The 27,123-nt window shown below is 36.3% G+C and overlaps 1 protein-coding gene across 1 annotated transcript in view; it reads right to left on the bottom strand.

Annotated features, from left to right (window-relative positions):
- LOC126416750 (Down syndrome cell adhesion molecule-like protein Dscam2) overlaps window positions 1-27,123 on the bottom strand; it is an 859,584-nt gene that overhangs the window by 499,279 nt on the left and 333,182 nt on the right. The window contains exons 5-6 of the mRNA XM_050084589.1: window positions 10,766-10,933; window positions 7,339-7,488 (exon numbers count right to left, since the gene is read on the bottom strand). Of these exons, the coding sequence (XP_049940546.1) occupies window positions 7,339-7,488; window positions 10,766-10,933 (318 nt within the window). The remainder of the gene's footprint in view (window positions 1-7,338; window positions 7,489-10,765; window positions 10,934-27,123) is intronic.

Genomic DNA, 27,123 nt, shown 5'->3' with positions numbered 1-27,123 from the left:
ACTCACTTCAGCTGGTCCTACTCAATGGAACAAGTGACCTTCCTCAATGCTGACCTCCACCTCACAGATGGCTATGTCAGTGCCTCTGTCCATATCAAACTTATCAACCAACAGCAATATCTCCTCCTTGACAGCTGCCAACTACCCCATACCAAGAAGTCCCTTCCATACAGCCTAGCCACCGGTGGCCGTTGCATCTGTAGTGATGAGTGGTCCCTCTCGAAAATATTGAAAGTCTTACCAAGGAACTCACAGGTGTTAATTAACCTCCCAACATTGTACAAAAAACAGATCTCCCTTGCCTTATCTCTCCAGTCACCCACCACCTCACAAAGTCCCACCATCCGGCCAGAGGAGAGCATTTCCCTCATAACTCAGTTCCACCCAGGACTGGAGCAACTGAATCACATTCTCCACTAGGGTTTCGCTACTTCTCGTCATGCCACGAAATGAGGAAAGTCCTACTCACTGTGCTTCTCACCCCGCACACAGTGGTATTCCGCTCCCCACCAAACCTACACAATATCATCATCCATCCCTACACAACCCCTTCTCCCAACCCCTTGTCCCATGGCTCATATACCTGTAATAGACATATACTCAAGACCTGTCTCATTCATCCTCCCATCACCAACTGCTCCCATCCAGTCACAAGCATCACCTATCCCATTAAAGGCAGGGCTACCTGCAAAACCAGTTGGGTGATCTACAAGTTGCATTCTGCATGTGCATGACAACCAATAAGCTGTCTGTCGACATAAATGGACGACGACAAACTGAGGCCAAGAAGCAGCTGGACCACCCCATTACTGAGCACGCCCCCTGATACGATCCTCTTCATTTCAATGACTGCTTAACAGCCTGTGTCGCTTGGAACCTTCCCACCAACAACATCTTTTCTGAATTGCACAAGTGGGAACTCTCTCTGCAATATATCCTACTTTCCCATAACCCTCCTGATCTCATCCTTCATTAGTCACTGTCCTTACCCATCTAGACACCTCCCTGCACCCATTCCAGCACTACACAGCACTCTGTTCCACAAACGCACCCACTGTCTTTTTAAGTCTCTCATTTTCTACAACCCCGCCCTTCCTTCCCCTGCCCTCCATCAAATGCAAATGCACACAGCTGGCCTACCCTCTCTCCACCTCATCCTTGTTTGCTCCCACAAGCAGCACATTACCATCCCCCACTCTACCCTGCTATCCCTCCCCGCCCGTGTCTCCTCTTACCTCCACCACCCAGTTGCTTCTCCCATCATGCACTGCTGCTCACAGTCTGGCCTCAGCAGCCAGACACTGGGGTCATGCACATGTAAGCTACATTTGTGTGAGTGTGAGTGTGTGTGTGTTTTGTCTACTTCATACGAAGACCTTATTGGCCAAACCTCACTTTCTGACATTCTTTCTGTTGTGCATATCTACGACTCAGCATATACACTATATGGTGAGTAGCAACTATCCTTTTCATAATATGATTGCTGTATACATTATATACAACTGATTCTGGTTTTGATCTATTCCTGTATTCTGTCTCAAACTCTTCAAGCTCGCCAATGAAGGTATAATATCCCCAATGAATAATTCTAAACACTTCTCTCCCCCTTTCAAATACTCTGAACATTAGATACGATAAGAACACTGAATATAAGAGAATAGCACTTAAAATGCAGTTTACTGTGCTTACCTATAACTAGGTGGTGGATACCCTTGAGCTGGGCACAAGATTGAAAATGCTGATCTAACAAATTTTTCTGATGTGTATATTTTTGTAAGAGATGGAACCTTGGGGGCAGCAGCTCCTACAGGCTCTGCAAAGAATCCCAACAACTTAAATCAAGTTATGATCTCTTACCTGTATGCTGGGACGGGGAAACCCTGAGCAGGACACATCAGGGTGCAGTTGTGCCCAAGTCTGGCTTTGAATCCCCTTACATCATCAGTAGTTGGAAATTTTGGAACTGAGCTCCCAACAGGTTCTACCAGAAGAAATACAAAACGGGATACCTGCTTCCTACTTATTCTCCATTAGCACATTTCAATTTTATCTCAAAATACACTGTAAATAAACAGTGTTCCATTACGAACTATAAAGAATGAAATGACTGCCTTTGATCACACTCTAATTCTTCCAACTTCAAGTCACTTTTCCATCTTCGTCAAGCAATAGATGTAATATATATCCAGCATATGCATAAAACAATAGTGCTACACATACATGGACATTGAAAGTTACTAACTTTATGTAAACAATAAACAAATTTTTGTCATCAATAATAAACTCCATGTAATCATTGCAGTGTATGCTTCAATAACATATAAGTGAGTTAGGATGCCACTGTTGAACAAAGGGAAGTGATTTTCTTTCTTTTTATATTTTTGTTACTATATTAGTGTTATGGATTACTGTTGTATATTTCTGTTTTTGAGGAGTATGAAACAATTTTCCGTTACAAAAAGAAATGTTCTGTAGCAAAGCCAGTTTGAGCAAAAAGTAAATTGCTAATAAACCATGGTAACTGACACCCATTTATAACAGTGTCCAATAAATCCTGCATCTTCATTAAAAAAAACCGAAACCTTACCACTTCTTACTGACCACAAAATTTCCACGCATTACTCATTAATAGTCTAGCCAATAACACTCACAACTAAACATGTTAATTAAAGTAGTTTGGTCATGTTAACTAATCAAGGGAAACAAATTCAGTATTTAACACAACAACCTGAAGTTCATAACAGGTAATATCATACATGAATTTAGTGTATCAGATAAACTTACTCACATTTCTAAGTAAATGTAAAACGATGGGAAGATACTTATGGAACAGTTTCTGTGTTTATTTTTATTCTGTGGGAGAGACAGACAGAACCACAATAATTTTAAATCATTCTGATGTACAAAACAGCGAACTTTGTCCCATTATTAACCAAGCATGCTGGAAATCCATCCAATTATGAATAAGATCTTCAGTCCTCAGAGTTCGCACTGCAAGGGATCAAAGAACTGGGAAGCATAAATAAAACACCAGGGATGAGAATAGGTGAAACTACAAAAAGTAACAACACTAAATGTGATAGGACTGCCACAAATGGTCAATCAGTATGATTAAATATTGGACAATGTCTGCTGTTTCAGAGATGGGCAATAAGAAGAAAATTCATACTAGAAGAAAACTAAGATGACAATAATGATGATAATGATGGTGATGAAACAACAATATTTGATCAATTTATTGTTGATGAGGAAAAGGGGCCAAAGTAGAGGGAAAAGAAACAGATTTCTGAACTGCTGCCTCAGAATAGTTAATGTTTAAGAAAACTATCTGTCAGAAGTGACACAGTTTATTAAGTTCTGTGGATAACAATATTTGTTTAACATCAATCTCATCCCTTAGTGTGACTTGGTATGAATCAAAAACACATTGGCTCAGTATATAGGCTAGTTAGTAAAGAGGTCTGCATTTAAACTTCTTCAGTCATAAACTGTATCAGTGAACTGTAATTCAATAACTGTCCAATCAGTATATTTTAATGCTTCACAGCCAACTTGTGAACACCCTACCCAAACATGTGGGAGGTTCCTCAAATAAATCGAAATATCCTCTAGTCCCCTAGGTAGTCACCTCCACCCTCCCTATCATTAGTGTGAAGCTTTCCCCCATTAAGATGAAACGTTGCCCAATTTACAACTGATGAGCTTTCTGTCCCCAACCTTATAACTTGTTCCTGGGTACATTCTCTGTACGCAGTATCAAAAGTGAGAAACTTGTTTGGATTACACTTTGGCTCCGGCCTGTCGTCATCAGAGAATGTAGCACTTTCGTTCCGGAATGCAAGTACATGTCTATTACCATGTTTCTGCAGTTCAGATCATAGCTTTATAAAGCCTACATCATCACAGATATTATTGTATTTTTCACAGTTTAAGACCACTGTTCATCTATTGTAAAATTTTGCATTTACTAAACTTGGATGACCCAGAACGTCATTACTAATTAGCTCCTTGGTATCACAACAGTACCAACATACTGAAGATGTAAATAAACAATAAAAAACTACAAAATAGAAAAGTCTTCTTTTTGACCACAATTTCTTTTCATCCTCCACAAACTGAATAATATTGCCAAACCAAAAATTGTGGATTTGTGATTGTGATTGCTATTTATACACATGCTTAATACATGACTTCTCTTTATACAATTAAAGAACCAGATTTGCTAGTGTGTATCACTTTTGGAAACTTCACACTTACCTTTGGTGCTGTGTTCCACAAATGGAGTAGAAGAGCAAGAGGAAAGTGGATAATTTTACAAACAGTGAGTTGGTAAATTTGGACTATAAAAAATGTTTCTGATAATTTTCTGTAGCATTTCCATCTATTTGAACACGGCAAAAAAAAAAAAAAAAACTGACAACAGTGCCCATTTGTAAACAGGGGTACCCTATCCCAACATTCAGGCAACAAGTACAAATATTTAAGCACTTAAATGTGTTCTGAAAATATTTTCAAACTTATTTCAAACACAGTTATTTATTTGTAGTCATGCATTATACGTTACTTTACAAATCAAAGATCAGAAATGTAAAATTTAAAGTGATCAGTTAATAAAATTTATATACAATCCCCAACAATTAGCAGCTGGAAAATAATGTGGCCAACACGTACAGTAAGTTATTAACACCACACTTTGAACACTTTAGAACACTAAATACTCTCTACAGCTGACACAATGCATAAACATAGAATATGAGTGATAATTAAAAACTTTGCAAAAAATATGACTCTTTACTGGTGAAACAGTTATTTGGGTTACTTTCTTATCCTTTAAATGTATTAGCTGACTATTTATACCTCCTGTTGCTCAAGTATAGATTTATACAATTATTTAAAAACTAATAAATACTTTTTAGTAACTGCTAGCCATCACAATATTAAGCAAAAGTTAAGTAATGTATCACTCAATTGTGAGTGGTAGTAAATATTTTTAGAAGAAGCTGATGACTTATCATCAGTCATGATCAAATAACAACCAATTTGGCTATGACTTACTACAAAATTCTTTTCTGGTCCACTGTATTTCACTTCTTAGAAAACTGTTCTAAAATATTCATATACGAATGCTAACAACTTGCTGTAGCATTTTCACCAATCATTATGTCAACTGCTCACGATTACTGATATTTGAGAGAGTTAGATTTAAAGTTGCAAACAAAAACAGGAAGTGCTCTTAATGTCAGAGGCTGCCATTATGGAATTCTTGTTAAACAGAAAATACTACAGTCTACACAAAGTATCATCATATTCTAATAATTCAAATTAAAGGAAAACATTTTCCCCGCTCAATACATAGCTGCAGAAATTTTCAGTGTTTATTTTAATGCCATGATCACATGGAAGTAAAACTCAGTGTGCAGACAGAAACTATAACCACAGTCAGATAAAATTAATATCTGCTTATCCAATGGCAGTAGATCAAAAAACACAAACAAAAATTATAAGGTTCATTATTATTTGAAAGCTGCCAATCTTTTCTCTAGTAAATGAGAAAATTGAAGAAATGAAACTATAAATGGTAAAACAGGGAACAACACATGACAGATGCACACAAAAGGCAGGGTCTAAGCAATCCGCCTTTCCTTTTAACCTACCCTCTCTCCTAAATGAGGAATTTACTAATAATTCCAAAATCTAGGATAGGATCACGTGCTTTTCTATATGTGGCTATCAGCAAGACTTTTGCTTTCTGAAAATAAGTACCAGACAGTAATAAAGTCTCACCATTTTATAGTTTTCCTTTTGGTACAAAGAAAGCTACCAGCAAGAAGTAGGTAAGAGAAAAGTGATTTGGAAGAGGAGAGCAGAAAGAGGAAGTAAATAACTGATCTTTCCTTCCTTCTCACGGCATTTCCTTCCCATATGTCAGCATTCGCAACTGCACTTCATACCAATTCTAGCTTCTCAGATTTACTAACCTCATTATCTTATTACAGAAAAACACGTTTCAGAAAACTACAACATTTTATAAGTTTTGTATGTATTTAATGATCTGTTGCCATGAATTAAATTGATGATGTTTCTACTTCTACTTTTTTCTGTGTTTAATTAAAACTAAATTTACTTACACGTAAACTTTGTAGCAAATTAAAAACAAATGACCTATGTCTGCTTACTATAGATAAAGAGATAAGGGATCAAAACATTAGGTAATGTGCAAAAATAAATTAAAATAGTATGTAAATATGTAGGACAGTTCTGTTAGAATGTAAATAAATTAGGAGTAAAGAAGACCACTCACCAAAAGCAAAGTGACACACACACACACACACACACACACACACACACACACACACACACACACACACACACCCCTGTGCCCTTGCTTTGTCCTGGCATAATGTAGGGGCACAGGTAAGAGTGTGAGTGTGTGTGTGTGTGTGTGTGTGTGTGTGTGTGTTCATGTATGTATTTGTACCCTATCTCGACAAAGCTTGCAAATGTTATTTCTCTTTTGCATTTTGCCTGTTGACAACTCAATTCTTCTGATTTTGGTGAGTGGTCTCTTACAATCCTAAAACAATATATAAGTTTTCAATCTCACTGCTGAGTCACGGTAGCAGTTCAGCAGTGACTGTGTGGGTTTCAGAGACTAAAATATTAAATACTGCCAAGACTGTAAAACAGAAATGGTCTGTACAGCAGTTCAGCAGTGACTGTGTGGGTTTCAGAGACTAAAATATTAAATACTGCCAAGACTGTAAAACAGAAATGGTCTGTACAGGAGAGTACATAACATATGCATTGTAGTACACTTCTTGTAGATATACTGTTATTTTTGTGAGGAATTTGCAACAGCTAAATTTTCAATGGCTGCCCATTTAACCTCATGTTACAGTGATTAAATAACCTACATCCTGCCCCATGCCCCTGCTCTCTGACCCATCCTGCTCACCTTACTAAAGTCAGCAACTGCAATGACCTGTATTTGATACCTTATCTCTTCCTGTTGGTACATAGAGAGAAGAATGGAAAGATTGTTGGCTCCATCGTTCATTCAAATGCGTTTAAGGACAATTATAATACTTTGTTGGATAATTAAAAAAAAAAAAATCAGATTCTGTTCAAACTCCAATAGGCTCTTAGAAACTACCTTCCACTAAAATTACTAGCAAAAGCAAATCCTCTTTTGCAACATGACAAAATTATATAAATGCAAAGGAATATGTATAACAGACAACTGCTCACAGATTCAATTGGCCAAATACGCGAATTCCGAGACCTCTCCCTATGTTCGCAACAGTTGATTGTAAAAGATATTGCTTAACTGATACTCACCAGTGATGACAAGACGGCCCTTTGTTGCACTTAGTCGTGTTTCTCCACTAAGTCTGTGTTTTGTACGACACTGATATGATTTGTAACCATCTTCAGGTCCTACATCTCTGATATGTAATTCACCCGATGGTAAAACTATGTACTTTCCATCTGAAAATGTGTTTGTAACTTCTATATTTCAAAACATTACACTTTTAACATCCAGTTCCCAAAGAAAACTGAGCACATAGCTTTAACTTTAATTGAATGTTCAATCCTTTACCCACACTTAGCCCAAGTGTTAAGGACAACCTTGTAGTCAGAGAATAAGCAATTACTTTATTTAATTTCTTCATAGCACATTAAAGTTTACATCATTAACTGCAAAGAGCATATAAATACATAATATTAAAACTATACAGTTCAATGAACAGAAGGAACTTTCAATTTCAAAATAACAAAGCCATTCAGTATCTCTCTTCATTTTAAATATGAAATTGTAATATCAAAATATTGGCACTCACTGGGTGAAACAACTATCAATGATTTGGGTTAACATAAGACTGAAATAAAGATTCAAAATCATTTTTTCCTTCTAAACTTCAGTTTCCCAGACAGAAATGCCATTAAAAAATATAAAAGTGTGTGTTTTATTTGGGAACTGGAGTGTTTTTATCAAATTACTATATGTATTTTTTTTTTCACTTAAACCAAACATGTACCATAGGCCTATAGCACATCAGTTCTCTTTTTTCAAAGTGTCTGCAACACACCAGTTTCAGCTTCATTTATGCTAAGTAATAAATATGAAATTCAAGCCATCAGTAGAATAAATAGTAAATTATCACATACATTTTGAATCAAATGTGTCTTCCAACATACATGTATGCAAGTGGGGATTTGTTGCAAAAATTAATGCTGCATAGTTATGACATACAAAAAAAAGAGAACATTGAGAATGGTTTAAGTGAAATAAACAGAAAATAGCACTAACAAGAACACTGATTCAAGGACAAACCATTATGCATGCATTAAAGTTTTATTCTTACTCAACGTAATACAAATATTTACACTTGATTCACGTAAAAATTATAAATGCTCATGCATGCATCTTCTTAATATAATTCACAAAATATTCATGCAATTTTAATGAAACAATAATAAAAAGATAAGCTTACAACAAATTAAAGAAAAGTATGCACTTTGAGACACAAGTGAAAATGTCTTTAAAAAAGGTGGAGCATTTTGTTGCTCTGCCTCTGAAGTACTGCAGCTCTATAAGGTAGAGACTTCCAACCAGTTTTCGCCTCAAATACAGTTTCAGTTATTTCATCACTCTCAAAACTTCAAAAGAATTCTACCCTGCACGCAATTCAAAGGCAAAGCACTGCAGATCTCACACTGAAGACAGATGGTATATCTCCAGCTGTTCAACCTCTTGTACCAAATGTGAAATGATCATTCAGTTTGAGATGGTAATGAAACATGTTTAAGAAAAGAAAGGTGATGGGCCTGCTTAATCTGTTGTATGAAATTTCTCTTTTTTTTCAGATTCTTTAATGTTCTGAACTGCTGTGTGAAAATACCATCTCTCTCAGTGACATATGAAACTCAAATTTATGTAAAGATAACATGGCCTTCGTAGAATGCTAGTCAACCTGCAAGTAAAAACAAAATAACTACACTGCTGGTACCATAGTCTGTGCTGTCCATATAGATCTCTCTGCCAGTATCCTCCAACCATGATGACACAAAGACGTAATCAGCTACAAAACTTGGAATGTGACACTTAATTATTGCTGTATTTCCTCTCAAGACATGTTCATCCATTACATTCACTTCATAATGCTGAGTCACAACTGAAAATAAGTGGGAAATGTCAAACTTACATGCCATTAATGAGAGGCTGAATGCTGCTAGAAGGATTAAAGAATTTGGTATCACTTTAGGAAAATATCTGCTTACACTGTGAAAAGTTGGAAGGCTCGATTCAAATACCTATGATTCATGGACTCATTTTCGTGGACATTTATAACGTGGTCACTCTGTAAGTACAATTCTGAGTAAGTTTCTTAATATAATACATTAAAATCTGTATTGAAACCCATCCATACCATAATCAGTGGGAGGAAGATACCGTGTTCCCTGAGTATCTTCCCAAGATATTATTTCGACATAATCAGATACAAATGATGGGATGTTGCACTTGAACACAGCAGTATTACCCTTAATGACAAAGACGTCATAAACCTGTGCCTCATAATACTGGTTCACCACTGTAACAAAATTGAAGTAAATGAAGTGAGCAAACATAAGGCAAAATAGCCATTTAACAACATTCATGGCCACATCTCTGTACACAATGCATCTTAAGACACCAATGGGCAAACAGCACCTGAAATGAATCCAAACATTAGCTAATCTACTGCAAATAAAACAGTGCTCCAAGAAGAACCACTGTTGTAAAGGAGTGAAGTACAGAAGTAAGATAAACACAATAATAACATCAGAATGTGCACCAGCAGTTTTTTCTTTTTTTTCCTTCCCCTAAGGAAAATTCTATGTTGTTAGTTATTATATGGGATTTTTAGTATATTACCATAAGAGTTGCCTGCAGAAATGGAGAATCTGCTGCCATCATCTGCGACCCACTCGACAACTTCCACAAAATCAGCCACAAAACTAGGGACCAGACATTTCAAAGTTGCAGTATTACCACGAAGTACAAATTCATCAATCACTCTGCTTTGGTAGAACTGGTGAACCACTGCAGTAATAAGGTAATACATGACGCATTAGTGATATCTACAGCAAAGAAACAATTACCGTAGTCAGGGCCAGGGTAGTATGTATTTCCATGGCTATCCATCCACATTTCAACAGACACAAAATCAGCAACAAAACTTGGTACTTCACATTTCATTACAGCAGTGTTTCCACGAATGACATATTCATTGTCAGCTTCTGCTTCATAAGGCTGTGTAACAACTGTAAGCATTTAAGTATGTCACATAAAACATTACTTCACAGCTGTAGACATCAAGGTGCAAATAAAAAAAAAAGCAGCTCAACAACTATATATGCAAGCTATCATGGCTCACTGGGTATCTGCCTTTTTGCTACTTCTCAGCTGAAAAACATATGAGAAAACACATCTCAGTTGGTGCATGATAGTAGACACTAAGAGTAGTTTTTGGCAAGTTCTATAGATGACAGTAGTCCTCCATTTAAAGGAATCCTGAAATTTTAAGCCAAGTAGACATTAATGTATTTTACAATTTCTGTACTGTATGTGGCCTAAACCTTTCCACATGAAATCCTACAGAACATTCTGCAACGCCAAACAAAGGGAAATCCTTGAACAATGCAAGAGAAACAACATTAAACTTACAAAATAATAGCAACTAATTTGTTATAACAGATATGATGTGTTAGCCTGATCTATTACCATAGTCATTAGCTGTATTGTGAGTATGAACTGTTCCATCATCTGCAATCCATGAGTCAACAGTCACAAAATCTGCTACGAAACTAGGAATCTTGCATTTCATAACAGCACTGTTACCACGGATCACATACTCATTTTCAGCCTCTGTAACGTAGTACTGTGAAACAACTGAAAAAAAGTCCAGAAATTAACAGTAGTCTCAAAGTACTAAATCATGTATTTTAGAATGTAACCGGCAGCACGGCTGGCAGAGTAGAAAGATGAAGGAACACCAACATTGCTGTTCACAATAAAACAATACGTAACTGACGCCATGTTTTCTCTTTACATTTTGTACTCTTATTTTATATATAGGGTTTCATGAAGTATACTGAATTGATTTTTTTACCATATTGATTTTCAGCTGGAAAGTAAACTTCACCCGTATCAGATATCCATGACTCAACTTGAACAAAATCAGCAACAAAGGAAGGTATGCTGCATTTAAGGATTGCCGTATTGCCTCGAATTACATATTCAGTCATGATTTCAGCCTCATAAAACTGATTAACCACTGTAAAAAAGGACAAAATTACAAGAATGATGAAGTCCAATGGTCACACCTGAAGTATCATGCAATGACTGCAACGTATACTGCTCAACCTTCAAAAAGAAAAATTGATCAGATTAATGTCATAGCTAAACAAAATGAAAGCTATCAAATTTGTAAATGTGCACAATGACACAAAACTAACTGATCAATTATAAATACACTGTAATTACCATAATCAGAGGAAGGAAGGTACAAAGACCGATCACTGCCAACCCAGGCTTCAACTTTGACAAAGTCAGCAACAAATGACGGAATGGTGCATTTCAGAACAGCAGTGTTTCCCCGTATCACATATTCTGACACGACTTCTGCTTCGTAGTACTGATTTACAACTGAAGAATTTTCAGAAGAATATAGTTAAAGCCTGGATCAAACTTAGAGGCTAAGGCAAGTACATACATTGATGTTTATTTCCAATTAAGACATATGACCTCCTCAAAAAATGAAAAGATGGTCGAAACTTGTGCCATGGCAAACTTTTACAGGAAGTGAAATGAAAAATCTGAAAAACATGAATTTTCTGGATGACACTTTTACACTAAAGTCTCCAAATGTAGTATACATACTACACATGTGGGTATTTAGATACAACTTGTGATATGCATATCATTGACCACACAGTTTACAAACATGCCAACAGTGTTTCTTGAAACAGTGTACAAGATAAACTAAATTGAGATAAGCTCCAAAGGAATGAGAACAACCTAAAATACTTTTAGAAGACAGAAGAAAACTCAATGAAATTTCACTTGAGTCAAACACACACTCTAACTTGTATCTTTGAACTATTTTTGTTATTAAAATTCTGTAGTTGCAACACATCTATTAAAAAATAGCACTTGTCTGGTAACCCTATTTTTTATGCCTATCATTACAGCTGACAGTGAGGAAATCTATCCTCAAGCAATCTACCACATCACACCTTAACAAATCCATGGTAGAGCACTTCCCCACAAAAGGTAAAGGTCCTGAGTTCGAGCCTCTGTCTGGTACATAGTTTTAATCTGCCAGGAAGTTGCAAATAGCAATCAGAGGCAATGGATGGACATGTTTTATGAATAAAAGTCCATCAACTATCAACATTTCAGTTTTTTATTTGCCTACAAATATTTCAGAGTGTAAGATCTATCTTCAGGGGTTATAAGTTCCAATTGAGGCTTTCCATCATGGCCAGGTGAAACAGCAAAACACCTTAGTTTGGCATTTGCAAAATGTATTTTACTTGTGTTACCTTTCATCGATCTCTGTCTTACACATGCGTAGTCCTTTTCCTTACTCATTGCTCCCAGTTTTACTATTCACATGTAGTGAACTGCAATTTCTCAGATCATTTAATTAGAACAAAGAAAACAGACTGATAGAGATTTTAACATTTTGATACCAATTCTGCCATGCTGATATGACACTGAAGATGAGTTATGCAAGATTCATAGTTCCCACTGTTTTCAGTCTAAGAATTCTACAGAGCAGTGATAATCTGCTTAGTTAATAACAGAGACCTTTTACAACGACGATCAAACAGTATGCAAATTAATAAGATGAGTCTGTTGAAATACACTATTACACACTCACATATTAAAATCACACACTTTTGGCCTCCCATGGATATCTGTAAAGAAGATCTGATTACATGAAGGAGTCAGCTGCTGGAAAGTTTGAGTAGGGCAGTTACCATTGAGAAAGGAGTTGTCACCATATGTGTATGAATGACCAACATCATCTTGCCAGGAAACCACAGTCACAAAATCAGCAACAAATGATGGAATACTGCATTTCAAAACTGCTGAATTTCCACGTATCACATATTCGTTGTTAACTTCAGTCTGGTAAAACTGCTGAACAACTGAAAATTAAAATATTCCTAAGAGAATGCAAGGGTTAAGATGTTCCGACTCTTTGACATTTAAATTATATGCCATAATTTAGATTTACCGTAATTTGTTTCTGATGGATAGAATGTCTCTCCTTGATCAGTATGCCAAGACACAACACTGACAAAATCAGCTACAAAGGAGGGCACCTGGCATTTCAACACTGCAGAATTACCCCGTATTGCATATTCCTTGTTTACATCTGTATCATAGAACTGCTGAACAACTGCAATTATATATAGAAAGCAATCACTTACCCTTTCCCCCATTAAACTAAACATCTGTTATTACTGTTGCCTCAGCAAGAAAGTGAAGAAATAATTTTAGCTTTGTGTGAAACGAGCAGGATGGAACCTTCTCTCTCAGTGTGTGTGTGCGCGCGCGTGTGTGTGTGTGTGTGTGTGTGTGTGTGGGGGGGGGGGGGGGGGGGGGGGGATGGGGGAGGGGTCGGTGAGTGTGCATTTCATAGTATAATAAGCCATTCCCTCAAGAATAGACTGAAGTAACTGAAAGTTTGTAAAAATACTGCCATAGCTAAATGACAAACTATATAGGGAAGGGATAAAATGATCATCCTTCCCAGAATAGATCTGGACCAAACAAGCACTATTCTGAAAACACTGATTGCCTCCTGAATTTTCAGTACTGTAAATTCCTATACCAAGAGCAGAACCTAAACAAAAAGCTTAGAAAACAGACATAAAATACTTACTTGGAACGCAATGCAAGTAATGCAAAAATAGGAAGATTTCAAGGCATCACCACATGAAACAGTTAACAAACCAAAGAGCAATGACATGTCATAAAAATGTCTGAAAACCAAAGAAGTAGATTTTCAAGGAATGGAGAGAGTAAACAATTTTGTAACCAAACATTAAAGGAAGGAGATGCTAGAAATTGTAATCAATGAAGAGAAAAGTGTTAATGCAGTAGTTATACATATTTCTTAGTACAATATCCCTTATCTTGATGATATTTTTAGGTTTTTAGGAGAAAAATTTTATCTGGCGCTTAACATTAGTGTCCTCCTAATACGATCAAAAAAGGAAGAGAGGTCATGAAGAGGTATAGGGAAAATCACTCACGCAAATAATGTCCAGTCTCTGGTAAACTTAGTTTATAAACTTCCTGCCTGTTTTACAACAGCCGCTTTTGGGTTTTGTTGTGTTTCTAAAGAAAACATTACTTCAACAATCTTAGCACATTTACAGATTCTATTCATACAGTTTTAACAGTTTTGCACATTTAACAGTTTTCTGTTGGGCTGTTATTTCATTTAGATCAAAATTAATTACTCTAGTTTTCAAAATAGGAGATTTTCACCATTTTCTGTACCTATACAACTTTTTTGTTACTTATGTTATAAAATGGTTTGCTTTAAAATCAGTCTTCATACAAAGATGGACTTCAAGTTTTGATTAACCTGTTTACTACAATGTTTTTAAGAAAATTCTGGAATACTTTAGATAGCGGATTCACTTGAGAAATGGCTAATAAAATGTGAATTTATGATATATGAAGTTCAGCAAATGATGAAAGGCCTTTGACGTAAGTATCATTTGGTTTCTTTTCCTATTCTGCTAGCAGGTCTCTGCACAAGTTATCCACATAACTGATAGATGTGCCCTTCAAAAGAGAGACAATAATAAAACAATGAGAGCTCAAGCTATTGCAGGCATTGTTACAGTTCATGAATAAAGAATAACAACAGCCAGTCAGTCATGTCAGTTCATCTGATGCTGAAATCAATTATATCCTAAATGGTATGAATGGTTCATTAAAATATTCTGCAACAGTTATTTGTGCAAGTAAAGAAGGAAGGTTTTAGAGTACTGTCAACATCAAACTGACTAGAACTGGAGTACTCAATCAATTCCTAATGAACCTATCTAAGCAAATAAATAAAACAGGATAACCAGATGGAATCTGAATCCCATTGCTACCGAACATGAATCCCATGTCTTAACCACTTCATAAGTTTGTCAAATAATGAAGGTTTGAATAGATAAATAGAATGAACCAGTTTGGTATATATCATCAGAGAAGACTCTTATCTTTTAGGTACAGTACTTCTCACTTCAGAATCTGTTAGACTAAAAAAACCCAGAGGAGGGTCTTGGAAAAAGGTAAACCATTAACAAGCTTGCACTTAAAGCCATAACTGTATACTGCAATAAGGTAAAGGACAAAATACAACCATTACACATCTCTTGGCTTATTTCTCTGCAAGTGTTTTTGTTGTGAAACTACACTCTTATTTATATTTAAATGCTGCACACACATGTCTGTCTCAGTCTATGGTTGCATGTGATGTTTCCTTTGCTTTATTGGTCTGCTGCCCTCTTCGGCCTAAGCTTTCCTCCTCCCTTTCTTTCAAATTCCTTGAGGTTTCATTTCGGGATGTTTCAGAGTAATCCTTAAATCTGAATATAATTAGTATCCACAGCACAGTTTTGCTCTCTGGAGCCAAGTACTGTTTCTGTTGCTCCCTCAAATCAGTTTCTTCACACCTCATACACCAATATGAATTTCCATGCATGTGTTTACGTATCACTGAAAGTACTGAGTGTGATAACATTGTTTTCGAATAGTTGATAAGAAATCATCTTGTCTACATTGTTTTTGAGACACAGATACACACCTGTCATGAAACTGTATGGCAGCTCATCTGCAACAAATGCTCCCAAACTCATCAACCTCAGAATTAAAACAATGCAATGTCATAACTGTGACAAAAAATAGTTCTTCAGCTTATGAAATAAAAATCACATCTGACAACGAATGAGAGCAACAGAGGACAGACAAAAATCAGTAGAAAGTTTTCATAGACAACAATATAATTAATTATATCAATGCAGATGGAATACTGCAATGATTGGAATTAGTTTTGATAATGGCTTCACTAAGAGAAATGCACATGATAGCTCCTCTTTGTTCTTATTGTAACTAACTTCTCTCAATTGTCAACCCCAAAACTTCAATGAAAATATGTGTGGAGGAAAAATAGTAGGCCTAATATCTAAGGGTAAGAATATTATTAATGTGTGTGTGTGTGTGTGTGTGTGTGTGTGTGTGTGTGGGCGCGCACACACTTGCACATGTGTAAATAAGTGAACATAAAAAAACAAGAGGAAAGACATCCGAACATGTAGTGATGAGACTTGGGTCCTGTAAAAAATGTTGGACAAAGGTCATTTACAAAATGTTCATACTCAACTTTAGATATGCAGTGAGAATCACATATATTATTTCAAGCCGCTAAGTAACTTTTCTTAAAATTTCACATATTTGTAATAAAAAATGTGATATGAACATTTATTTTTACATATAAGTACAAGTGCTATGTTCATGGTACACACATTGAAAAAACTTGAATGAAATGAATCTCTCTGCAAAAGTAACATGAGAGGTTTATACTGTAGCTTCAATTGTAAAAATTAAATTCTTGTGATTCCCCAGAATTATGCAACCCTTTCAGAGTGATGCCACTTTAGGGACCTGCTTCTTAATCAATACTGTTTTCTTGAGTTTCACAGAAAAAGTGATAAACAGTCCCAGTGTGATTAATGGAGAGCACATACAAACTAATTCAGTATGATCAGGGATTTCAGCTCCCACCTACTCCATCTAATCTAAGAGGGTGGAAACTTCTTGGTCTCAAGATACGTTTGGTCACAATTTGACAAACATAATAAGTTTACACTACATTTACATCTTCTGCAGTGTAAGGAGAACCAGCCTGGCAACTGTCCACCAAATTATTTAATCCAATATTAAAATCTTTAAATTTGCTTCTAAAATATTGAAATTCTCTTCTATTATAAAGTTTCCTCCCATTTATTGTTCAATGTCTGTACCATAATCACTGAAAAAATTAACAGCAAGAAAGGGAAAAAGGAAGCACACAGACTCAGATCACAACGTATAACATAGAATGTTCTACAGCAGACCAATGGTTTCTTTATTATGAAACTGCCCAAATTATAAATTTTAATATAGTTAGATATTTTACTGTAACTGCTTTCATTACTTCCCATCAACCAGGATGACTTGCTAACCCCTTCAACTTTATTTCATATTTCTGAACTACTTAAGAAGCTTCAGGAAACAACAGTCAAATGTCATCAGCATGTTTGAAATGGGCTGCTTATATAGAAGAGAAAGAAAAGTACTGTTAAGTATGTAAGATGACAAAGTGATTATCCAATATTCAGTTGATGTCAACAAATACAAACTGAACTACACTGCAATCCAACGATGCTGGATACAGAAGACTCCTGTGATATGCCTTCACTTTTGATGCCTTTTAATGAAAAGTTCTCTCATCTCATATCGATAATATTTGTCCACCTGATGATTACTTACATCAAAACAAGTTGAAAAAATAAAAAATATTAACAATACAGATTTTGGTGGTATTACAATGTTTTTTTTTTTTTTATTTCATTTCCCCTTCACTTCCTCTGAATTCTCCTTCCTCCTCATCATGTTATTTATATTTCATCCACCTTCTATCACTCTCTAATTCTTTTCTTCATAGACAAGGCCATTTCTGTTTGTCCATCACATCTGAAATATTTTGGTTGTTCAAAATTGGACATTTATGGCCTATGCTTCATTCCTCTTCACATCATACATTCTCAAAATGGGGTTCAGCAAAATCTATTTTGCTTTCTTGTTTTGTTTTTAAATAAAAACTATGTCCTGCCTTTTCAGATTTTTGTCTGGTTCATCGGTTGGTTTGTTGCTTGAAGGGACTAAACTACTAAGGTCATCAGTCTGGATCTCCATGAATGGATGAAGTATTGAAAGAAAATGTGGGCTGCATGCCACTTACAGGTTGCTAAACCATTTATTGTAGCATTCAGTTGTGGTTACTTTTTTTATCACAAGTGCAATTTTATTGCAGCTACGTGGTGACATGAATACAAAAGATATACTAACTATCTTCATTTCTCAATTGTCACTGTAACATACAGACTTCGACACACAGGAATCTACAGAAATGTCTACTCCTATCCAGGTACTGCTCCTCAGGCATCAAAAACATTACATGAGCTTCCAAAATTATTATTATTATTATTATTATTATTATTATTATTATTATTATCATATTTGAAATTTTGCAGTGAGCAATAATTACATCAGAAGTTGAAATAGTTGTTTCAGGTAGCAAAAAACAACAGTGCTCCAGTAAAATATTTGTAAGAAGAAGAAGAAGAAAATAAGATGAGGTGCAAAATTTTTAAGAAAGATGCTATTTTGTACAACATAAGAATTAACTATATTATTTAACATCTGGATGAAATGTCTATATTTTGGAATAATGCAATTTGAAGAGTAATGTGTTGAACTTCATTATTATGCCCATAAGATTTAATTGTTCCAAAATCATTTTAGAAAGGATGCCCTGAATATTTCAGAAAATTTACAGATGAATGTAACTGACAACAAGCAAATGATGCACTGAAAGACTTGTTCAGCAACAACAAAAGAGTTGTATTTAACACCCATCTTCTAGAATCCTTTATGAAATTAAAAAAGTCTGAGGCTGGCATGTGCACAACCTTCAGCAGCACTCAAACTTGTGAGAGAACTTTCCTAAAAATAAAATAATTAAGTCTGCAATGCAACTGACACAGATGAACATGTGCATCACATTGTAAGAATCAGTGCAACTAAAGTTGATATAGTCAAGTTGATGTCCAGTTTGCAAGCCCAAGCATCTTAAAACTGACTACACTTATCAAATTATCCATTCTTTTTAAAATGTAACCTAACAGTATAACAGAGCTTATCTTTTGACTAACGAATGAATCAAAGTAATTCTATTACAAATTGTATTGCTCAAGTTATAGAAGTTTTATTTTAAATGAAGTATATCATACAAAATATGTTAAATTTTGTTTGACTAACTTTCGCCATTCAGGTGAACACACTACATAACTGATGTAAAACTTCTGTGATTACAATGCAAAAAACCTTGAAAATAAGGAATGTAAGATGGTGACATTTGATTGACAAACAACTTTTCTCAAGTTCTGAAAGGTCACCAAAAGTTGTAGATATGCCACTAGCATGTTAGAATAAAGGGTGGTGTCTTTCTTATTTATTAATTCTGACTGATTGATGAAATCTTTCCATCCGTAGGTAACAGAATTTAAAATCAAATGTTTGATCTCGTAGTGGAGAAATTTTTTTCAGTGCATCAGCATTTTTCTTGTGTCAATCCTTGCTTTATCTAAGTCCATATTGCTTCAGCTTATTTTGACAACTAGCTGTATCATTCATCACTGATAAATGTAGCTAAATTCTGTTGTCCACAATTAATAGTTTCAAAAATTCTGAAAATTCATTCTCCTTCATATATTTTTCTCAAATGGAATTTCTATTTGCCAACAGATCATGTGTAATCAAGCTGTTATTACAATGACACTGTATTTGTACCATGTTTAGTTTCTTAATATAATTACTGAAAATGTGCTTTCTCATTATTTCATCAACTCCTCCACTGGAAACATGTGCAGCCCAGAAAATATTGAGGTTCTGACCATGCAGACTGTCGATATTAAATGGTTGCCAACCCCTGTTCTAAATAAAGCTATGTACAAATATCTGACTCAAATACCATAATCATTCTTATAAATGTGTGAAATCCAGTTCAAGTACCTTACAAGAAAAGCAACTGTTATCACAATGATACTTTCTGACTGTGTGCTTCCTTTTTTACATAAGTATTTCATTTAAGGCACAACACACAAGGTGCAGAAACAAGACAAATCAGCCAAATAACATACATATAACAATACACATGATGGAAGGTAACCACTTACTCAGCATGCAGCTGAGACATTAAACACACACACACACACACACACACACACACACACACACACACACACACAGAGAGAGAGAGAGAGAGAGAGAGAGAGAGAGAGAGAGAGAGAGAGAGAGAGAAGAAAGGGAAGGGTAAACTGGCTGATAAAATAGCAGTAAAGTTAAAGGACGGAGGCAGTGTCATGAGTGATAAAATATCAGGGTTATAGGGATCAGAAAAGACTCCTCTTTAGGGTAGGGAGGACAGAAAGAAACCAAGTTTTAAGAGAGGTTAGGATTGAGAGAAACCTTCAGTTTGAGAATGGAACCACAAAACATAATTCTAGTTTATTTCATCAGCATAAACAGCTGTTGGTTCAGAATTTTCAACACTCAGCAGGAATTTCAACTCTACCCAATTTTAACTCAGTCAATGTGAAATGTAAGCTCTCTTCACAGCATCAAAATATTCGAAGACTGAGAAATAAAATTAATGAATTAATTAGCTGCATAGATAAATCAGAGTCCTCAAACCCAGCTGACATAATCTGCCTCTCTGAACATCATGTGACCAGTGGTATAGAACTTTTAATTGTTACAGGATTTAGGTTAGCATCTCACTTTAGTAGAGCAGAAATGGGGAAAGGGGGAGTTGCCACATTCATCAGGAACTGTCATAAATTTAAGAACATAGTCAGACATAAACTTTGCCTTGAACAGCATGTGGAAGCATGTCTAACAGACGTAGAATTTCATAAAAAATCCTTCATAATATTAAGTGTATATCAAGCATCTGCAGGTAACTTTAATCTGTTCATAAACTACCTAGAAGCTGTACTGGGCCATTTAACAACCAAAAACAAAGCAATAGTGGTTGTTGGTGACTTTGATGTAGATTTCCTTAAAGACTCTCCCAACAAGAACTTATTTGAGTTAGTAACACTATCATTTTGCTTAATTCCCACTGTAAAGTTCCCAATTAGGGTAGCCAATTGCTCACAGACAGCCACTGATAATATCTTTATAGAAAAGTCCAATGAACAAAATTATATTACAAAACCAATAGTCAATGGCCTCTCAGACCATAGTCAATGGCCTCTCAGACCATGGCATGTAGTTCCTTCTGTTAAATGTTAATACTGAGCAGGATATAAAATCTGTTAAATCTGAACTCAAGAGGGTAATCAATACACCAAAAATTGATTATTTTAGGACACTCCTCAGAGACATTCACCTGAGTGATGTGTACAGTGCTCATGGTATGAATGAAAAATGTAACACTTTTCTAATAAAGTGCTTACCTTACTTGAACACAGTTTTCCCCAAAACTAACCAAGGTTAGAGCAAAGTCTACAAAGAATCCATGGCTTACTCAAGGAATAGAGGTATCTTGTAAAACAAAAAGAAAACTGTATCTTTCAATCCGAAACACTTCTGATGTTGATGCTATAGCACATTACAAGAAATACTGCAAAATATTAAAGATTGTAATATGGACTTCAAAGCAAATATATTACAAGGAAAAGAGAGCTATTTAGATAACAAAATAAAGACAATATGGGATATAGTGAAGGAGGAGACTGGTAGAACCAGACATGAAGAAGGGCAAATAGCATTAAGAGTAAATGATACAATGGTGACAGATGTGTATAGTGTTGCAGAACTTTTTAACAAACATTTTATAACTGTTACCGAAAAAGATGGGGTTGTCAGGTTTTGTAGATGCTGCCATGGGATACCTCAGACCACACATTTCAAGTAACTTTCATAATATGAATTTTACCCTCACTATCCCAGCACAAGTAATGTCCATCATAAAATCTTTAAAATCAAAAACATCCAGTGGGTATGATGAAATATCAACGACATTAATTAAAGAATTTGATTCTGAGTTAAGTAACATATTAAGCTACCTGTGTATCCAAACAATGGAAAAACAATGTATGTGTGTCTACTGCCGACAATGGCCTTAATGGCCAAAAGCTATGATTGTGTGAATCTTTTTATTGTGCCTATCACGACTCAGCATCTCCGCTATATGGTGAGTAGCAACTTTCATTCTCTGGTATTTTTATCTATGTAACCAGTCATTTATCAGTGGAATATTTCCTAAATGGTTGAAATATGCTGTGTTAAGCCACTGTTTAGGCAGGGAGATAAACAAATAGTGTCAAATTTCCATCCAATTTCACTTTTGCAAGCATTCTCAAAAATTTTAGAAAAGGTAATGTACAATTGGCTTTATAACTATCTTATCACAAATAACATACTGCCAAAGTCACAGTTCAGATTTCTAAAGGGTTCTGATATTGAGAAAGCTATCTACACTTACAATGAAAATGTACTTAATTCATTAGACAAAAAATTGCAGGCAACTGGTAAATCACAATATCCTTTTCATTAAATTATAATATTATGGTGTAACAGGAAATGCTGCAAAATGGTTCAAATCTTATAACTCTGGCAGGAAACAAAGGGTGTTGTTAGGAAAGAGACATGTATTAGGCTATCAGGCACCATCCAACTGGGAACTAATTACATGTGGGGTCCCACAAGATACCATCTCAGGGCCCTTGCTTTTTCTTGTGTATAGCAATGACCTTTCATCAGGAACATGACCAGATACCAAATGTGTTTTATTTGCCAATGATACAAACATTGCAATAAATAGGAAATCAAGTATAATCTTAGAAAGATCAGTTAATAAAATATTTGTGGACAATATCACTGGTTCCTAGTCAATTCATTGTCACTAAACTTTGAAAAAACACACTACATGCAGTTCAGAACTTGTTAGGGGTGTCACACGAGTACATGCCTAACATATGATGACAAGCGGATAGAAGAAGTGGACAGTGTTAAATTCTTGGCATTACAGCTTGATAATAAATTCAACTGAGAGGAGCACACTACTGAACTGCTGAAGAGTCTTAAACAAATCTCTATTTGCAATGTGAATTCTGTCAGACATAGGGGATAAAAAATGAAAAAGTTGGCATACTATGCTTACATTCACCCTATAATGTCATATGGGATTATTTTTTGGGATAATTCATTAAATCAAGCTAAAATTTTCCAGGCAAAAAAAAAGTGCAATAAGAGTTACATGTGGTGTGAACTCAAAAACATTCTGCAGCCTGTTTAGGAAAATAGGGATACTAACTACTGCTTCCCAATTGATTTATTCCTTAATGAAATTGTCATTAAAAATATATCACTTTTTCAAGCCAACAGCTCAGTTCATGGTATCAATATTAGAAAAAAGAATAATCTTCACCAGGATTTAAAGTCACTTACTCTTGTACAAAAAGGTGTGCGTTATTCAGGAACACACATTTTCAATAACTTGCCAGCAGCCATAAAAAGCTTAACAACCAATGAAATTCAGGTTAAGAGAATCCTAACGGATTTAGTGGTGGCGTGTATCTCTCTCTCTCTCTCTCTCTCTCTCTCTCTCTCTCTCTCTCTACTGGCCATTAAAATTGCTACACCACTAAGATGACGTGCTACAGATGTGAAATTTAACCGACAGGAAGAAGATGCTGTGATATGCAAATGATTAGCTTTTCAGAGCATTGACACAAGGTTGGCACCGGTAGCAACACCCACAACATGTTGACATGAGGAAAGTTTCCAACCGATTTCTCATACACAAACAGCAGTTGACCGGCATTGCCTGGTGAAACGTTGTTGTGATGCCTCGTGTAACAAGGAGAAATGCGTACCATCACGTTTTCGACTTTGATAAAGGTTGGATTGTAGCCTACTGCGATTGTGGTTTATCGTATCGCGACATTGCTGCTCGCGTTGGTTGAGATCCAATGACTGTTAGCAGAATATGGAATCAGTGGATTCAGGAGGGTAATACGGAACGCCGTGCTGGATCCCAATGGCCTCGTATCACTAGCTGTTGAGATGACAGGCATCTTATCCACATGGCTGTAATGGATCGTGCAGCGACGTCTCGATCCCTGAGTCAACAGATGGGGTCGTTTGCAAGACAACAACCATGTGCACGAACAGTTCGATGACGTTTGTAGCAGCATGAACTATCAGCTCGGAGACTGTGGCTGCAATTACCCTTGACGCTGCATCACAGACAGGAGCGCTTGCGATGGCGTATTCAACGACGAACCTGGGTGCACGAATGGCAAAATGTCATTTTTTTCGGATGAATCCAGGTTCTTTTTACAGCATCATGATGGTCACATCCGTGTTTGGCGACATCGCGGTGAACGCACATTGGAAGCGTGCATTTGTCATCGCCATACTGGCGTATGATCCGGCGTTATGGTACGGGGTGCCATTGGTTACACGTTTCGGTCACCTCTTGTTCGCATTGACGGCACTTTGAACAGTGGACATTACATTGCAGATGTGTTACAACACATGGTTCTACCCTTCATTCGATCCCTGTGAAACCGTACATTTCAGCAAGATAATGCACGACCGCATGTTGCAGGTCCTGTACGGGCCTTTCTGGATGCAGAAAATGTTCGACTGCTGCCCTGGCCAGCACATTCTCCACATCTCTCACCAATTGAAAACATCTGGTCAAGGGTGGCTGAGCAATTGGCTCGTCACAATACGCCAGTCACTACTCTTGATGAACTGTGGTATCGTGTTGAAGCTGCATGGGCAGCTGTACCTGTACACGCCATCCAAGCTCTGTTTGACTCAATGCCCAGGCGTATCAAGGCTGTTATTAAGGCCAGAGGTGGTTGTTTTGGGTACTGATTTCTCAGGTTCTATGCACCCAAATTGCGTGAAAATGTAATCACATGTCAGCTCTAGTAAAATATATCTGTCCAATGAATGCCCATTTATCATCTGCATTGCTTCTTGGTGTAGCAATTTTAATGGCCATTAGTAGCTGCTGCACCATTTCAGTGCGTAATGTGTTCATTGTAAATAAATACTGTAGTAGTTCTATTATATGTTTATTACCCCATAAATAAATAAAAAGATTTTTTAAAATTTTAAATTCAGTGCATTAATGCGATCTTAGTAAATGAGTGTTGTAAAATGATCCTTTCATATAGTATTCATAAAAAAAAAGATCATTCCACTTGGGACCTGTGGAAAGTACATTATCTTATTTGTTTTAGTTGTCAATATTTGTCATGTATTATTGTTTTTCTGACATGTTCTACATCCTGGAGGACCCACTATGGAACAATTGGAGTGAAAGTAAAAAAGAATAAGGAAAAAAAGAAGAAGAAGAAGAAAAAGAAGAAGGAGAGAGAGAGAGAGCGAGAGAGAGAGAGAGGAGTCACTGCCACAGCCAAGCAAGTGTGTGTGTGTGTGTGTGTGTGTGTGTGTGTGTGTGTGTGTGTGTGTGCCTTGTTAGTCTGTTAACTCAGAGGAAGGACAGTATTCAAAAGCAGAGAAGTGGTTTCAATCTAGTTTGTTGACTGCCCAGTGCCTGAGTTATACAGCGAGCGGCACTCCACTCATTACACTGTCTAATTTTCAGTATGGATTTTCCAGTATAAAAAAATATAAATGTTTTTTAATGTCTGTTAATAAACTAATGACTGTTACTACAGCAGTAATGGCAGTACAACAGTTTAAAAAATGTCATGGATTATATTACCTGCTGTGTGCAAGCCTCCTGAATCATCCTCTACATAGCAGCAACAATATGAATTAGTTTGGATTACTACTCTCCATATAGAGGAGGCACTGAGTAGCAGACAGTCATACATAGAAGTAGACTGTAGGATATTACTGAACTATGGGGCTAAGTCCTTCGTCAGATGTAAAGCGCAAGCATGTGCACGCGCGCGCACACACACACACACACACACACACACACACACACACACACACTCTCTCTCTCTCTCTCTCTCTCTCTCTCTCTCTCTCTCTCGCTCTTAAACACATGGCTACAGTAGCCACGTGTGTGTGTGTGTGTGTGTGTGTGTGTGTGTGTGTGTGTGTTTTCTACATCTGACAAAGACAGCTCAACAGTATCTTACGGTCTACTTGTACATGTGCCTGTTTGTCATTCATCATTTCCTCTGTGTCATGATTGCCAATATATTGTTGTTATTCCATCTCAGATTTTCTGTAGTTTCATTCCTCTAGATGAGGGTTTCCCAAACTGTGCTCCACAGGAAGTGAGTTCCGCAGGAAGTGAGTAAACACTCTACTAAACCTATTAACATCATGACTTTTTTTCGACATTTGGACAATACTATTTTTTTAATTTTATTTTTGTGTTACTAGTTCCAATTTAAAATTGAAGTAATCACTGAATAAAACAAGTTTTACCCATTTTTTGAAATTGAATTAACTTACAAATTAACAAGATGTTCCGCCAGTTTACCAGGATTCTGAAAGTGTTCCTTTGGAGGAAAAGTTTGGGAACCCCTGATCTAGATGATACATGAGAGTACTGTAAACTGCTACTTACTTTTAATTTTTCAATGATATTCACGACCTACACAGGATTTGGTTCTTTTTACTATTATGAGTAGTTTAATTTGACAAATGAATTTTAGAAAGAGTAGGATTTTGAAACACAAAAATGTTTTGTACTGATTTAGAGCAGTTCATATCTACACCATATGAGAGACCCAGTAATAAAGCTGTGAACATGTATGAGACTGAAGTCCTAGAATACAATTTTGTCATCAATATATTGCAGATAAATTATGGTCCTTTTACACATTGAACACAATAAATCTCTCTCTCTCTCTCTCTCTCTCTCTCTCTCTCTCTCTCTCTCACTCTCTCTGTCATGTGTGTGTGCACTCTCACGCGCCCACCTACCCACCTACTGCCCCCCCCCCCCCCCCGCCCGCTCCCCCCCCCTCCCCCCACCCCCACAAGCTGCACAATAGAGATCACCTTTCTTTATTTATCGTTGGACTAGTATGAAACACATGCCCTTCATTAGCAGAATTTGCATTACACAAGACGAAGTATCTTTCAAAATACAGGGTGGTTGTAATTAAATTTTCGCTACTTGAGAGGGCCCCATGAAAAACGAGTGATAGTAGGGCAATGAAACTTTATGCAAACATTTGTAAGGACATACTGAAGAGAAATAATAGCTAAACCATTGAAAGAAA

This window comes from Schistocerca serialis, chromosome 8, assembly GCF_023864345.2.
Source record: "Schistocerca serialis cubense isolate TAMUIC-IGC-003099 chromosome 8, iqSchSeri2.2, whole genome shotgun sequence".
Classification (NCBI taxonomy): Eukaryota; Metazoa; Arthropoda; class Insecta; order Orthoptera; family Acrididae; genus Schistocerca; species Schistocerca serialis.
The sequence above is the reverse complement of the archived record's forward strand: the minus strand, read 5'-3'. Positions and strand labels throughout refer to the sequence as shown.